This window comes from Microtus oregoni, unplaced genomic scaffold (genome assembly GCF_018167655.1).
Source record: "Microtus oregoni isolate MIOR12 unplaced genomic scaffold, Mior012 000007F_ref0000211, whole genome shotgun sequence".
Classification (NCBI taxonomy): domain Eukaryota; kingdom Metazoa; phylum Chordata; class Mammalia; order Rodentia; family Cricetidae; genus Microtus; species Microtus oregoni.
The window spans coordinates 9,809,396-9,825,973 of record NW_024543066.1 but is presented as its reverse complement, the minus strand read 5'-3'; the positions used below and the strand labels follow the sequence as shown (position 1 = coordinate 9,825,973).

The 16,578-nt window shown below is 42.9% G+C and overlaps 2 protein-coding genes across 7 annotated transcripts in view; one reads left to right on the top strand and one right to left on the bottom strand.

The window, feature by feature from the left end:
- Positions 1-1,022: 1,022 nt before the first annotated feature.
- Positions 1,023-10,593, bottom strand: Hnrnph3 (heterogeneous nuclear ribonucleoprotein H3). 5 transcript variants are annotated; one of them, XM_041656115.1, is made up of 10 exons: positions 10,451-10,593; positions 5,153-5,287; positions 4,525-4,663; positions 3,827-4,011; positions 3,307-3,393; positions 3,007-3,122; positions 2,052-2,187; positions 1,710-1,790; positions 1,420-1,512; positions 1,023-1,318 (listed from the first exon to the last, which is right to left on the bottom strand). In XM_041656115.1, exons 2-10 carry the CDS (start codon positions 5,262-5,264, stop codon positions 1,242-1,244), a joined length of 1,026 nt encoding a protein of 341 aa, XP_041512049.1. In that variant the 5' UTR covers positions 5,265-5,287; positions 10,451-10,593; the 3' UTR covers positions 1,023-1,241. The 5 variants fall into 5 exon arrangements, with proteins under 5 accessions (XP_041512049.1, XP_041512053.1, XP_041512051.1 ...); XM_041656119.1 differs by having other exon boundaries at positions 3,872-4,011; positions 10,451-10,592; XM_041656117.1 differs by having other exon boundaries at positions 10,432-10,567.
- The window catches only part of LOC121450813 (phenazine biosynthesis-like domain-containing protein 2), a 29,377-nt gene continuing 22,188 nt past the window's right edge, over positions 9,390-16,578 (top strand). For both annotated transcript variants that reach the window (XM_041656123.1, XM_041656121.1), the window contains exon 1: positions 9,390-9,988. The gene's annotated coding sequence lies outside the window, so the exon portion shown is untranslated. The remainder of the gene's footprint in view (positions 9,989-16,578) is intronic.

Below are 16,578 nucleotides of genomic sequence, written 5' to 3'. Positions count from 1 at the left end.
AGCTGTGGTGCTCCTTTACAGTCACTTTATCAGAAATCTCAATTTAGCATCCGAATTACATACATGCTATCCAAATATTTGCCTCTGCCAAGTGCTGGGATTAAAAGCATGTGCCACCACACTTTCCACCAATGTACATTATAACCAATAACTGACACAAAGCATTCTAGAACATACATTCCTTTTTCTCCCATGTTGACATTTATTAAATGAATAACATTTCTAGCAAAAAAACAAGTAACAAGTTCAATAGCTGAGTTCACATTGACAGGTTTCAATCTGATCCATTAGCCAATTTAGGGGAAAGCCACATTGATCAAAGTGATAAGATTAGAAAGCACCCTTCCCTTGCTAAACAGAGCTTAAATACTCAAAACCAGTACCAGATGCAAAATCCAGCTGTAGCATTGTTTTACATTTTCCTAAATGCAGTCATTTACACAATTTAAAAACCCTGTTTTCTTGGGTAAGAAACTGAAAACACAAGAATACATCTATCATAGTAAATACCCATGTATTTACACCGAGTTCTGTCATCAATGAGAATTCTTAGTTACTCCAACAAACTCAAATTTTGGAAACATTTTTGGTATCTTGGGCAAGTGCTATGAGGATTTTAAAATCTAGGGCTATAATTTCAACTACTACTCCCATGTCCCTGGGTTCATAATTAATTCAAAACACGATTTTGGCTATTTAGAATCCAGATACCTCTCTTACAAAATTATTCAGAGCTATGCTTGGTAAATGAGATTGAAAAGAGAATGCAGAATTAACTGAACTTATATTCCTGAAGCCACTTGAATGCATCTTTAGGCTTTTTATTTACAGAGTCCAGGAAAGAAAGCTAGCTAACTACTCAAGCTCTATCCATCCCAGATGTGTGCTAAGACTCACAGTCTTGTCCACTCACATTGCACCATGCTACTTTTTGTAGAGTTAACAGTAAAATACATCATCCCAAATCTTATGAAGGCAACACATCTTTAAGAGTACCTATATATAAAAAGTAGCAACATCAGTGGTTTCAATATAAAAATTTATTAAGTCAAAGTATGCAACAAATAAAACCTACAGAAAACGGATTTTCCCATCACAATCTGTTACTTTACCAAATAATATCTTGAAAACACATTCCTTCAGTCATTATAAAGTTCTTGAAATACAAAAGAAATTAAATCCGTAAGAAAGTCTAGTAGACAGATGTTGTTGTTAGGACTTGTACGTTGGTGGTGGTGTTTTCAGTACATCCCACGCCATCCACCTCCACTCATTCCACCTTGCCCATAGTAACCTCCACCGCCTCCACCACCACGACCTTAAGAAGACATTTAAGAACCACCTGTCAGGAGATGTCCATGCACATCACCATATTTATATTTTAAGTCAAAGACATTGCCAATACAAAACCTGACTTACCATAACCTCCCAAGCCATCAGGAGTGCCATATCCTCCACTGTAGTTGTTCCCCATTCCCATTCTCCCAACAGATCCATATCCTCCTTGATTATCTGCACATTAAAAAAAAAAAAAAACAAAAAACAAAAAAACAGGACGGTTTCCAAAGTAGCCAATACTGCTTATTCTAAAAAGTTTTATAAACCCAGGTTTGGGAAGGGTATGCCAAAGCACCAAGGCAGGAGGATTGTGAGGCCAGCCTGAGCTACAGAGCAGGATGAACCTGTCTCAAATACAAAAGTATACATACCCATTCCATCTCTGCCATAGCCTCCCATTCCAGAGCCACCTCCAGGGGTGGAATTCAAGAAGAGTTCAATGTATCGATGTTCTTTAAAAAAGAGGAGTGGAAAAAGGTAAGAATAGTAGAGAAGGGAATATTGGAGCAAATATTAATTAAAGGTCAATTAGTATTTAAAAAGCAGGCTGATCCACACATAAAGGACTATTTTAGGCATCCATTAAAGTCTAGACATTATTACTAAGTCAAATGATTTTAAGCCCTAAGATCTACCACAGGCATTTTAACAAGTAATTATTTTATAAACTGCACACATCTATAAAACAGAAGCATCCCAAAGACACCACTTACGCATGTTGTTTTTATCTTTAGACATGGCAGCCACGGCATCTTCATGTGTCACAAACTCTACATCTGCCTCTCCTGTTGCTCTGCCATCAGCTCCAATGTCGATATGAACTCGTATTGGATTGAGTGGTGAGAAGAACTAAATAAAAGTTATTCAATTTTAAATTTCAATTATTTAAAATTAGGCACATATTTTTTTTCCTAATCCACTAAAATAAACTATTGAGAGTCTATAGGGCTCCAGCATTGTGGAGGTAGGGTGTCACCCTTTACTACAAAGGTGGTCAATTTGGCTCACATAGAGGACTATATTTTATTTTTTCTTCTTCAAGACAGGGTTTCTCTATGTAGCTTTGGTGACTGTCCTGGAACTGGCTCTTATAGACCAGGCTGGCCTTAAACTCAGGGAGCTTTTAAAGTAAGGCAATACTAAATTTTAAACAAAAAAATTTGAAACTGGCTCCATGTGCAAGGTTAGGAATATCTTGAAGTTTGGGGCTGTTCCAAACCCTATTGCTAAAGGCAAATTCCTATCCGATTGACTGACTCCCCATCTGCCCCCCCCCCCATAGGGTTTCTCTGTAGCTTTGGTGCCTGTCCCGGAACTAGCTCTGTAGACCAGGCTGGCCTCGAACTCCCAGAGATCCACCTGCCTCTGCCTCCTGAGTGCTGGGAACTGAGTTTTTTTTAATGCATTTTTAAACCTGCTTAAAATCTCACATAGGTCAGTATATAAGGGACACAAACACCTATGTACATATTAAGTAAATAATCTATCACTGAGTGACAATCCTAGCTTGAATCTTAACAAATAGAATAGATAAGGCATGGTGTCTGCCTGTCATTCCAACATGCTCAAAGCCAAGTTAGGATTTCTAAATTCTAATCCAATTTGGGCTACAATGAGACCTCCCGCCAAGAATAATAAGTAAAAATACCCACTATGAACCACACTTACATTAGCAATATCATTTTCAGTCGCACGAAAAGGCAGCCCTCTCATGTGCACAAAATGACCACCATGGAAACCTGAACTTGCATCGCCAGCTCCACCGTAGCCATGTCCTCCCATGCCTAGATTATAAACCATCGTGGGGCCAGGTAAGTATATACATATAAATCTATAAGCCAGTGAAACGACACAAGTTTCCATTAGCTTGTTAAAGTTGCCTAACTACTAAGAGTTGCCTAATTACTACTGGAAGCTTACTAAGGAAACAATACAATTTACTTCAGCATGACAATATTCTTAGTTTACCTCTTCCATCTCTCATCCTGTCATCAAAGCCATCATTTCCATAGCCATAATTATTATAGCCACCATAGTCATCAAAACCTCCATAGCCTGTGCAAATAAAAGGAAAAAGAAATACCATCCTGAGTAATTTATTTTGTAAGCTAATTTACAAAGTCATTTTGTAGTCAACAATTTTAGCTTCTTCATTGATGTTTGCAGCTTACTGCACATGAGGAAAGTAGTTAACCCTTGATGGAAATGAAAATAACCATAGGATAAATTCGAACATAACATGAAAACCAAATTTCATCTTTATGCCAAGAAGAAACATGCCAGTTATCTTTACTTTCGTTTCTACATTACATTTTCTAGGTGTTAATATGTGCATCAATCAAGTTTCACAGTGTAAATCCCATAATTTCATGAACAGGTTTTAAAACCTCGTAGGTACTGAAATTACTGCCATTTCTGTATTTCTTGACAAAGTGTCAGGAACATCAAGAAAATGACAACAGAACCTTTGTTCATTAGATACACATACCACCATCATATCCATCACCTCCTCGTCGCATTCTGTCATACATACTTCCACGCCCAGCTCCATAATAACCCCCTCTTCCTCCTATTGGTCTATCATATGGTCCCGGTCGCTGTCCCAGCAATCTTCTTGGTGGATCATAAAATCCTTTGATTTCACTCCTGCTACTCCTGAAGATCTCAATGTACCTATTTTAAAAGGGTTAAAGTATATGTTTCAGCGTGGATATATTAGAGAGTAATTAGATACTGGGCAAAATGCAGTGTCTATATCTAGGTACATAACCCAATTTAAATTGCCTAAATAAGCCATAAGGTAACATTTTTACACCTACAAACTTAAATAATTAAATATTTAAGTTTTACATAGACAAATGAGTCATTTGAAAACACTGAATTATGAATATATTTTTAGTTTGTTTCCTTTAGTACAAGATAGATATGTAAGAAAAACAGGTGATTATACAAAAACAAATTTAACAACACCCTACAAAGAAATGGAAACAGATAATCTAGTTTTAATTTAAACTATTAGCATTAATTCCCCACCCAAATCTGTAGTTTCCATGTTAAATTTAGGTAATTATCAATTCTTTAAAACTACCCCCAGAAAATGTTATGGTTACCCCCCCATTTAAGCAATAGTGACCCACAACCCCCAAAAATAAAAATTTAACACCATCCCAAACTCTCCATCCCCACCTGTGCCCTATTCTTTCCTTGTGTTTCCCCAGAGCATTTTCTGCTATCTCCTTTGAAGCAAACTGCACGAAGGCCTCCCCTGTGCTTCTCCCCTGGTAGTCCATCGTCAATGTTATCCCATTTGGCACGATTTCCAACCCTTTAACCCAAGGACAAATACCCCATCAAGGGGAACAGTGTTAAAGGCTGAAACATTCCCATCTGAATCAAATATTTAAAACAAGTCAAAACAAAACAAAACGCGTAGTTTCCCATCACCCCATAACACAAATGGAATATTTTCAAGTATCATTGGATTAAATATTTTCTGTGACCAGCGTCTTAAAATTATACTTCTAAAAGCCCACTACATGAAAAACTACATATTTAACTGTGCTCCCAATGATAACTCATAGCCCATGTCACCATAGTTATTCTCAGTTAACTATACTGTACATTAATCAATGTTTACATAGCCTATATATTCTCTATGGAATATTAACTGGAGCACAGTTCCCATTTTATTATATAACCCAGATTACCACAAAATTTAGTTCCAAAATCAAACGAGTTTTATAAATTAAAAACCATCTAATAAAAAACACATACAGTTAAAATACTACTAAACTTTGACTAGTACTAGAGGTACCTTGAAAGAACTGAACTATTTCCTCTTTGCTGCAACCAAATGGCAGTCCTCGAAGTCGCACTGTCCCATCACTAGCGTCATTTGGACCATTATGTTTCATAACCCAATCCATTTCAATATCGCTTGATTTAAATGCTATGAAAATAAACAAGCACATAAAAGCAGTCAATCACAACACCCTCTTACCAAGATTTGAACACCTCTCAAGTGTCACAGTGAGGAATGCATGCATGCAATTCCTACAACAATCAGCAACAGAGTACTCTATTATAAAAACTCTACTTTGGGGTGGGGCAGGGAAAGGTAATGAAACTCACCCCTCACCTACCAAACATCGCTGAACCACCAGAGTAAAATTTGTTGTAACACACCTTTTCCACAGTCCACTCACTTTTTTTTTTTTTTAACTTTTCAGGCTTCAATATTGACCCAAAGCTACCGGATTTTTGTTTTGTTTTGTTTTGCAGACAGGGTGTCAGTGTACCAATAGCTATGAGTGCTAAGATTACCCAAGTCACCAGCCCAACTGCAAAATGTTTAAAAATAATCACATAAAAGGTGTATATAATATAGTCATCTATATATAATATAGTCATCTATTCATATTGAGATTTGAGCATTTAAAAAAAAAAACCACAGTAGCTAGGTGGACCTCAAGGTCATCTTTGACTACACCAGCAATTGGAGGGCACTACAAGACCCTATCTCAAAAACAAAAGAAAACAAGGAAAAACACTGCTGAAACCCAAATGCTATGTGGAATATGACAGATGGCACATGCCCAAGAGCTCAGTACTCGGGAGTTAAGGCAGGATTTTGAGTTTGAGACCAGCTGGGACTATAAGAAAACTGCTTCAACAAACACTCAGATGAGTACCTTTCAACGGGGGGGGGGGGGGGGGGGATTTTTAAGACAGGGTGACCAAGAACCAGTCTGGTTTTGAATCACAGATGCCTGCCTGCCTCTCAGCCCCAGTGCTGGAACTAAAGGGAAGTGTCACCACTCCATGTTATGCTCATCCTCTTAACATTTTTAGTTAAGCAGATTTAACACAGTGACACTCATAGGGCACTTAAAAAGCACAGCATGAAGCCCCTTCCATCCCCCAAGACACACACACAAAACCTCCCCTAGAGGCAGCTACTTTCCTTGTAAAATTCCAGAATACTTTAGAGACTAATGCAGAAGTTCCGCAGCTGTGGAAAAACTTACCAGTCCTTGCTTATTTCACTACACACCTGCAGGAATCCTACTCACCTGAATATTCCAATCTTTCCCTCACCACCTCCTCCCGTCAACAAAACAATTTTTTTCACTTGATTCCTTTAGGCTGGATGGTATATCAACACCATTCACTAATGGTTAATTCCATATCATCTGTTAGAGGCAGCATCTACAGAGTTAACAATTCTAATTTTCTTAAAATCACATGGCAGCACACTTACTCCTACAATCCTAGCCCTGGGAGGCTGAGGCAAGACATTCAGGAATTCAAGGCCATACTCTGTCTTTGAAGAAGGAAGGAAGGAGTGAGTTGGGGGGGGGGGGCAGGGATATAGAATGGAGTGGTGGTTGAGGGGTGGAAAAGGTAGGCAGATTTCTGAATTTGAACTCAGCTTGGTCTACACAACAGTGAGTTCCAGGACAGCCAGGGCTACAATTGTGAGACCCTGTCTTGGAGGGAAAAACACAAAACAAAAAGGTATTTTAGAACTTGGCATAGTGGCACACTTTGGAGGCAGAGGTGGTGGGCATGTAAGTTCAAGGTCAGCCTGATCTATGGGACAGCCAAGGCTACACAGAAAAACTGTCACCAAAAACCGGGGTGGGGGTGTAAATTTCTAAAATTCATGCATCAATGAACCCAAGGATATAGTTCAATGACAGAGTAAATGTCTATCATGTGTCAACCTTTGGATTACATTCTAAACACCCTTCCTCCAATAATACATGTATTAAAGACAATGTTTAATTTCTATTCCAGTGGTTATTAATGTGTATATCATCAGCATTTCTGTTTTGTGTGTACTAGTGACTGAACCTCAAACCCCGCTGAAAGAAAATCTAGGCCCATCTTTAAAGCAAAGCCCGTGGAAGGTGCCACTCTTGACAGAACCAAAATGTCGAAAACACAATTTAAAAATTGACATTATAAGTAATTCTTCAGTGCACTTGATTTAAAAGAAAGCATGAGGCCCTACATGGTGACACATGTCTTTGATCCCAGCATCTGGGAGACATTAGCAGGCTCTGAGTTCAAAGTCAGCCAAGTTCACATAGTGAGACTATCAAAAAAAAAAAAAAGGCATCATGGTGTTGAATGGCTCACTAATCTGCCATTCGATGGCTACTTAAAACATTGCATTTCTGAGCCTGGTATTCACTATAAAATACAGCATTAACTGCTGGGCGGCAGTGGTGATGGCCGTGTGTGCCTTTAATCCCAGCACTCAGGAGGCAGAGGCTGGCACATCTCTTGTGAGTTCCAGGACAGCCAGGACTACACATAGAAACCCTATCTTGAAAAAACCAAAACAAACCAGCAGTAGGCAAGTGAGGTATTGGCACCCACTGCTGTGTTTTACAAGAATATTTATATTATGTAGTTCCAATCTGCTTCAGCTAAAAATTCACCTTTGACTATTAGAGTTTATGGACCCTGTAAAGAAGTGGTTCTCAATCTTTCTAATGCTTCGACCCTTTGATACAGGTTCTCATAAACTATAAAATTATTTTTGCTGCTACTTCATAACTGTAATTTTGTTTCTGTTATGAATTTTAAACACCTGTATTTTCCAATGGTATCAGTGAACCCACTGAGAACCACTGCTGTAAAACCAACAAGATGCTCCATAAAACCTCAACTGTATCTGAAAACCATAAACAACTACTTTAATCTGTGTATGTGCTAGTATACACTCATACTTCAGTGTAATGTGGAGGTTATAGGAAAACTTTTATTCATCAGTTCTTGACTTCAATTAACAGAATTTTACTGGAAAAGCCAACAAGATTTGGACCAAACTATCTCCCAGGGTGACATCCCACTCCAAGTCAGAAGACAGGAAACTGCCTTGCTGTAACATACCTTTAAACTCAAGTCTAGAATCCTACGAAAACATTATGGGCAATTTGTTCTGAGACCTTAATAAAGCTTTCAGAGGTTGTGCAACTGTTCACTACTTAGACTACTCCACTCCAACCTTTCTTTGCTAACTACTATCTGCTTTAGGGAGCCCAGCGTTCTCAGGCCCCTAATTCTGTTCTAGACCTTGAGACAGGGAGACCAACCTGAGTTACACTACCCCCAAATCCAAGAGCGTCACAGATGCAGTCCTTTGCCTATGGTCCACCTACAGTGGATGGATGCTAAAGCAGAAGGGTGGTTTGAGCCCAAGAATCCCAGGCTGGCCTGGGTAAGCAGGGAAACACTATCAGAAAACCTCCAAGTGTTAGTACCAATTGAAAATACTAGCAGTTAAAATGAAGCCAACTTTTTGAGACTTTAAATACAACTTCCTAAAGAAAGCAAAAATTTCAGTCACAAAAGACTACATACTATTCCAGTTTTATACCAAGAACACAAAAATCTATAAAAAAAATAAACACGATCTGTGACTGAAATAGAACAGGTCAGCATATGGAATGACTGTTAGTACGTACATCTTTTTGAAATGGTAAAGTGTTTCTTAAACTGAGCTGTGGTAGTCTGACACTAGAGATGCACCGAAGTCCACAGAATACCACTTTAAACAGAAGTTAATGGATGTTATAAACAGTGTGGTGGCTCATAGCTGCCATCCCAGCAGCTGGAGGCAGAAACATCAACATCCTCGAATCTCCAGACCAGTCTACAGGGACTCTATCTCAAAACAACAAAACCATCTTGTAAGCAGAGGCAGGAGACTCAGAGCTAGAGGGCAGCCTCCTGTACATATCCAGTTGCAAGCTACTATCAAGAGCCTCTCTCAAACAACAAAAAATTGTTTATAATGCAATCCAATAAAGAAAATGTGGGCATATTACTTAGTTCTTTCCAGTTGGATCTGAGTCCTTTGATTTTTAAAGGCCATTAAGGATCTGCCTATTCCAGGTGGCATGGGCACTACTGCAAGCTAACTTTCAGGTCCAGGATATTCTTTTTTCCTTTTTAACCCATCTTCAATGGAAATCACCGACACAGTTCTGATTTAAGGACCCAAAACATGCTAGACCATTCTTTTGGTTCAAAACAACACAGTTCGACACTTTGTTCTAAACATGCCTAGCCATCAAATGAAAACAAATATAGCTGATTTCCGGCTTTAATTACAAGTCGACACAAAACAGCTCTCGGAGAACAACTACAGAAAACGTTGCTGAACTAGCCACCCTGGCCTAAAAGCAGTCCCGTAGTTCACCCGGACCCGGCCTATTTGAAACATACTCATTTCATCCTAAATCACTCGTTCTCTTACAAAATTAAGGTCTTGGTAAACATCTAATGTGGAAAAAAAAATCCTTTGGCGACGTGTACGTACTCTTTCGCAGCTCCAAATCTGGACTACAAAGGCCGGCTAAGCATCCTTTCCCTCCTCCCGGAGACTTTCCGTTTATCTAGCTTGCCCTAGAGACCAGAGAACTAGGGGACGCCCCGCCTCCGGCTCTCGGCCAGGCCGGGAGAAAAGGCCTCGGCCACCGAGCGGCGGGATTACAAAGGACCACCGTGTCCGCCTTTGTCCTGCATCTGCCAGAGGAGGATCGCCCGCGCCGTCATTGGCTTCGCCTTCCCCCGGCTCCACCTGTCTCATCCCGGGGATCTGCGTCAGCAGTCACTAGCCGCCCCGCCAGCCCAGGTAGTCCCTTCGAGGCCACGGAGGACGGAGGCCACTGTGGGAGGCCGGGCCGCGCCGGGCGCCATTTCCACCGGGAGCGCGTCTCGCCGCCCCGCCGTCCCTGCTCGCCGAGCTCCCCCACCCTCATCCCTACCGGAGAGCTCGCCCTCCTCCCGCCCCCTGCCCACACAGGACCCCCGGCCTTCCCAACACTTTCCGGAGCTGAAGACGACAAAGTAGCCCGAGCGGGGAAAGGCGGGAAGGCGACCCGACAGCTACAGACCCCAAGATGGCGGCAGCCGAGCGGCGGGGAGAGCGGGCGAGCGGCTGGAGAGCGCGGCGCCGGCCCTTCCTCCCGGAGGCAGACAGCCCCAGAGGCCAGCCGACGCCACGCTCCCTCACCGGCTCCCGGACTCCTCGGCCTTCTCCCGACTCCGCTCTCGGCACCTACCGGCCCAACCTACCCCCTTCTACTTCAGATACCCTGTGGGGCGCTAGTAACGCCGACTCCGACGGTCGCGGCGGGTGGGCAGGGACGGCCGCTTCGTCAGCGGGTGGCGCTCCCGACAACAGTCTCTCCCTCCCAACCGTCCGCGGCGGCTACGACCGCGTAGGGAGCTGCGCAGCACAGACACTGGCGAGGGGGGATGGGAGGGAGCGAGCGAAGAGGAGGGGGCGGGGCGGAGCTCACGGGCCGGCCGCGCCGCTCTCGCGAGACTCGACTGACAGGCCGGTCTGGGCGGGGGCGGGGCGAAGCGCGCCTGCGCACTAGGGGTCGCCTGGCTGCGGCGGCCACTCCGTAGCTCTCTGGTTTCCCAGTCCGCCGTCTGATCCTCAGAGCTCGCTTTTGTTCCTCCCACCGGAGGACGTGCGTGGGTTCTGAGGAACCGTGGCGTCGCGGTTTGCTAAGGCGCTTTCTTGCTTCCCTGAGGATACATCCCGTAAAGGCCCGCCCTTGCCCTGCGTGGAGGGAGCCACGTGGTTCTGCACCCCAAAAACCAGGGAAAGGCTTTTCTCTTCCACCATGTTTGCGTTACGTAACCAGAAAAAAAAAAGGATGTTTCGCCTGCAAAGATAAAAAGACACCCAGCAGGATTTTGGTCCTAGCCTGGGGTTTTGCTCTCCTGCCTAGCCCAACCAGCCTTGACTTCTTGATTTCCTTCCTACCTGCCATGTTTAATTTTTCTCGTCATTAAGCCCAGTGACAGCTCAGTGGCTCGTGGCAGTTGTCTTCGTTTACTATATAAAGTTTGATGTTCCTGAAAATTAGCTTACAGGAGACACGTACGGAACACTTTGGGGGTTCCATGGTGCTACCAAGGTTCCTCATGACACATTTATGACCTTTTAAGTTTTAACACAAATGGCACATCAAAAAAAAAAAATCTGTGGGAAGGTAGAGAGCTATCGTGGGGTAAGAGACTTAGAACAAAGCAAGTTAACGGGCAGAGGATGATCTTAGTCAGCAGTCAGGCAGGACCAGTTAAGGTTGTAAATGTGAAGGGGGAACCTTGTAGTCACCTTCCGTGTGCTCTTCAAAGATTTCTTGGTGCTAAAGACACTGGGAAGCCCATTAGGAGTGGAGCTGGGCTCGTTGCGGTGGGGGACATTAGCAGTGTAGGATGGATTTTATTTACCATGAGATGTGTGTGTATGTGTGTGTGTGTGTGTGTGTTGTGTGTTTTTAGACTGGAACCAGGAGGCCAATTATTTAGTTTCTGGTATGGAAAATGTTCGGGTGGAAGCTTCACTCCAGACCCTGGCATCCATATATCCAAACAATCTGGAATGTTTGGGTGAAAGCTCCATGCTAAGCCCCCTCCCCCTTCTCTCCAAACCCTGCTGCATCTCAGCCCACCAAGTGATGACCTCTCCCTCAGAGATGCTCAAGACCACTCCCGCAGGGGACTTAAACTGCACCCAAAAAACAGACATGTGGTTTTCTGGTCTTCCTTTCCCGTCTCCTCTCTGGGGGACTGGGAAATCATTCAGGGGAACGTTTTCATCCATTAGGCCTGGGCTTTTTCTAACTCGGTCTGATTTGGTCTGGTTGCATCAGCAGAGACTCACCGGAGTGCGGAGACTGTTCGGAAACTCATTTCACAGTTTCCATTCGGCTTCAGAGTTACTTAAATGTCTCTAGTGCTCTACTGGTTTAACCCAAAATATTCCTCAGGGAAAGGGGGGGGGGGCAGTGTTGTTATAATTACAGACAGGAAAACCAAAAGATGTTACAGAATCCATAATATCTGGGATTTATTAAGAGCTTCACTGGAGCTAGGCATGGTAAGCATTCATTGTCGTTGTTCTTGTGTAGTTAAGGGTGTCCTTGAACTCCTGACCCTTCTACCCTCCACACAACTGTGTCTCTATAGCTCTAAAATGTGGTCCTCATTTCACAGATGCTGTTCCTAATCCCAGAACAGGGAAAAGAGTTGCGGAAGGGATAGAGCTGAGTGACTTAGGTCTAAACCCTTTTTTTGTGGTTACAAGGAAGTTTATTGGTTGGAGACTTGCAGAAACTTGGTAATCCTATTGTTACTATAAACCCCCTAAAGTCTTCCCTTTCCTTTAATAGCTGTGGATTGAAGTTAGGACCTAAAGCATGTTCTCCCTTTAAAATGTAATTGGTTTTTAGCAAAACTCCCAGCTCCACACTTCGGATGAATTCTCCTCTGGGCCTTCCTTCCATGGATTTAAATTACATGGCTTCTTTATTCTTCCAGCCCAATTTGGTAGATGGAATCCTGTAATCCCCTTTCTTCACCTAAAAGTCAATGTACTTGCAACCCAAATGAATTTGGCGTTCTTTGTACACACTTGTGTGGCTATGGGCGACAATCCTCAGATCATTCTCCTGATTCTGATGTCTGACTTTTCCACCCAATGGTGATGTTTCTTTTGGAGGTATTTTTTCCCATAATTTCTTTACGATGAGCACTCTTTACAAACACTATAAAAATTTAGAAGGCCTTTTGCCTGTTTATTACAGAAAGTAGGAATCTTCTAGTCTAAAGATGCATTATAGGGTGGTAACTGTAATTTTTATTAGCGTCTTAGTTTACTGGGTAAGAAAAGAATCCTGTTCCTCCCCCTCCCATCTGACCCCTGTTAGTGAGGGTTGGTGCAATTGGACCGCGCTGCCCCAGTGATGCCTACAGAACTGTTTCCAGACTGGTCGCTAAGGAATTGTTTCCATGGAGACGGTTACAACTCAGGGCTCCCAGCTGCTTTCTTGATCTCCCCTCTTTTTTTCCCCATTCCCTCCCCTTCCCCCATCTCTCTGCCACCCCTCTCTTTCCCTCTCCTTCCCTTTTGGGCTCTCCCCGTTAGCACAGAGACCAGAGGGACCCCCGAAGAGGATTTTGGTTACAGTTTAAAATGAGAGAAAGGAGGAAGCAGGAGGAGGAAATGAAGTTCCTAGCCTCCCAGAGGAAAACAATGTGAGGCACATGTGACCACGTATTAATCTGGCAGAATGAAGAGGAGAGGAAAATTCCATGCAAGGCCTGCGTGAAAATGAAAGAGAAATGGAGAGATTGCATTCTCTTGGGGCAGACCGAGCTCATTAGCTAAAATAGCTTACAGTCAATGTTCGCAAATCCCTAACGATACTGCAGAGGATCATTAGCGTGGGATTAACATAACCATTTTGCCTGCATGAAAACAAACCAAGAACAAAACAAGCCACAGAAATGTGATGGCGTTGTGTCTAATTGGTGTTTAATGGCCTTGTACCAGCAACTCTGAAACGGCTTTGTGAAGGCTACTGCTTCCGTTTATGTCCTCACTATCCGGTGTCTTTAGAAAAGTGACCACCTCCTTCAGATGGCCATCATTGTTTCTCGGGACAAGGCTTTTGGACAAAGATTTCATTCTTGAGATCGTTTAAATTACTTCCCTGGAAACTGTGGAAACCAAAAGGCCTTATCTAGTATGATTATAAGTAAACAAATGGTAACCTTACAGCAGAAGGCCCCTAACTCCTTCATCCTCTGTATTTGAGAGTGCCCATGCTGTGTGTACAAGGAGGCCACTAGCATCTTTTCTTTTTAATATATATATATTAATATAATATATATATATATATATATAGTGTGTGTGTGTGTGTGTGTGTGTGTGAGTGTGTGTGTACTGCAGGTGTGAAGGTCAGAGGACAGCTTTCAGGGATCAGTTCTCTCCTACCATGTGGTAGGGTGTTAGGCTTAGCAGCAAGTGCCTATACCTGCTGAGCCCTCTCAGCTGCCCCCATACACCTCTTAATAGACAGAGTATCTCACTGGCCTGGGGTTTGCCCACGTAGGCTAGCGGGCCAGAGAGCCTGCAGAGTCACCTGTCTCTGCCCCATGTCTGGTCTCTTTTACATGGGCTCAGACTTAGGTCTTTATGCTTGCAAGGCAAGCACTCTGCCTGATGAGCTATATTTTCAACTACCTCTCCCAACTAAGTTTTGACAATAGTTCCAAGTGCTGAACATTTATTCTGCTCCAGTGATTACTGTGGGAGCCAAAAGGGGCGTGGTGGCAGAAAAGGTGAATCACCACAGTGGCTTTTAGAATATGTAAGTGGGCGACTGTATAGAAAATTCAGCATAGACCATTTCTCTCAAGCCGATTTTCTAGTTTTGTGTGTGTGCCGCTTTTTGAGATGTGTTACATAGCCCAGGCTCCTCTGCAGTCTCCATTCTACAGATTCAATCCCTGTGAGCTGTTTATTGGCAAGTGTGTAGCACCAGCCCTAACTTCTTCAAGATTTAGGTATATGTGTGTGTGTGAAATGTCTCATGAGTCTCTGTGCGCTGTGCACTCACAGGGGCCAGAAGGCATTGGATCCCATGGAGCTGGAGTTACAGGCAGTTGTGAGCCACCTAATGTGGCTTCTTGGGTATCAAACCCTGGTCCTCTTCTAGGGCAGGGAGCACTCTTCACTGCTGAGCCATTTCTCTAGCCCTGTTTTAAAGCTTTTAGGGGTAGACATAAATACAGGTTTCATGTATATGTACCTATGTTTTTTTTCATGTAAAAACAGTAATGATAGTTACACTTAGCAGTAGAGGCCTTAATTCATTTTTACCAGAATCCAGCAAAGTTAGTATATGTGTATTGGTGTGTGTGTGTGTGCACGCGCGCACATGCATAACTGAGACCTACTAAACACTTGCATAGGTGCTAGGGTAGGGAGCTCAGGTCCTCAACCTTGTGTAGCAAGCCTCAGACCCACTAAGCCATCTCCCCAACTCACAAAGGATTTGAAGAATAATTGGACATAATGTAATGCTTTTCTTTTACTTTGGTAAATCAATGGAAAACTTTAACCTTCCTAATCAGGGAATGGGAGGCCTGAGTTCCAATCTAGTCCTTCACAGTTACCCATCAGCTGCCAGTTAACTTTTTCAGAACCTCAGTTTCTCAATCTCTTATTTGGGCTGTTAGGATAAAAATTAGAAACTGAAACTTTTAAGCCAGGCATGGTGGTGTATGCCTTTAATCCCAGCACTTGGGAGGCAGAGGCAGGCAGATCTCTGAGTTCAAGGCCAGCCTGGCCTATAGAGGAGGACATCCAGGGCTACATAGTGAGACCCTGTCTTGAAAAAAAAAACAAAAAAAAAAGAGAAATTGGGGCTGGAGAGATGGCTCAGAGGTTAAGAGCAGTTTACTGCTCTTCCAAAGGTCCTGAGTTCAATTCCCAGCAGCTACATTGTGGCTCACAACCATTTATAATGAGATCCGATGCTCTCTTCTGGTGTGCAAGAAAACATGCAGATGGAATACTGTATACACAATAAATAAAACAAATTAAAAAAGAGAAATTGAAATGTAGATAACTGAAGTTCTACCATGTCTCATGTGTGTTTCTTCATAGCATTGTTAATAAATTTGGTTTCATTTATGTAAACCTACTAGATAGTGAAATCAGTAGAGACTTAATTTTTCATTTGATGTTATTTTATATGTATGCTTGTTTTCCTGCACATATGCTCGTACATCGCTTGTGTGCCTGGTGCCCAAGGAAGCCAGATAGGTGGAGTTACAGACTGTTGTGAGCCACCATATGGGTGCTGGGAATCGAATCTGAATCCTCTAAAAGAACAACCATCTCTCCAGCCCCAGGAGAGACTTTTTAGTACTATGTCTTAAATAATGTGTTGAGGACTAGTGAGATGGCTCATTGGGTAAAGTACCAGCCACCAAGCTAAGCTGAGTTTGATCCCTGGGACCTACAGGTGGACAGAGAGAACCAACTCTCACAAGTTGTCCTCTGACCTCTATACACGTTGCATGGCAAGCACACGCATCCCCCAACACATACACCAAAGAAAGCTCGGTGGTTAAGATCACTGGCTGCACCTCCGGAAGACCCACACCTGACTCCCATAACCACAGTAACTCCGGTTCCAGGAGACCTGGCATCTTTTGTCTCCCCTATATTTGGCAAAACCATTTCGATTTCTTTCCTATCTGCATATATTTTAAGAAGCTTCTACTGTAGTAGGTTTCCATATGACCCTTCAAACCACTGCCTTTAATGTTAATTGCTCCCTGTCTCTCTCCATTTAAAACTCTCGTTCCAGTCTCTCTCTGTCTTTCATAACTACATATTATGTTCCCCTT

What these genes read in the sequence shown, in the direction of transcription:
- Hnrnph3 (XM_041656115.1), bottom strand. Translation starts at nt 5,264, where the DNA reads ATGGATTGGGTTATGAAACATAATGGTCCAAATGACGCTAGTGATGGG. An exon ending in AAGGAAAGAATAGGGCACAG is followed by an intron (nt 4,012 to 4,524) that starts GTGGGGATGGAG and finishes CTTTTAAAATAG; the next exon opens with GTACATTGAGATCTTCAGGA. An exon ending in TAAAGATAAAAACAACATGC is followed by an intron (nt 1,791 to 2,051) that starts GTAAGTGGTGTC and finishes TCTTTTTTAAAG; the next exon opens with AACATCGATACATTGAACTC.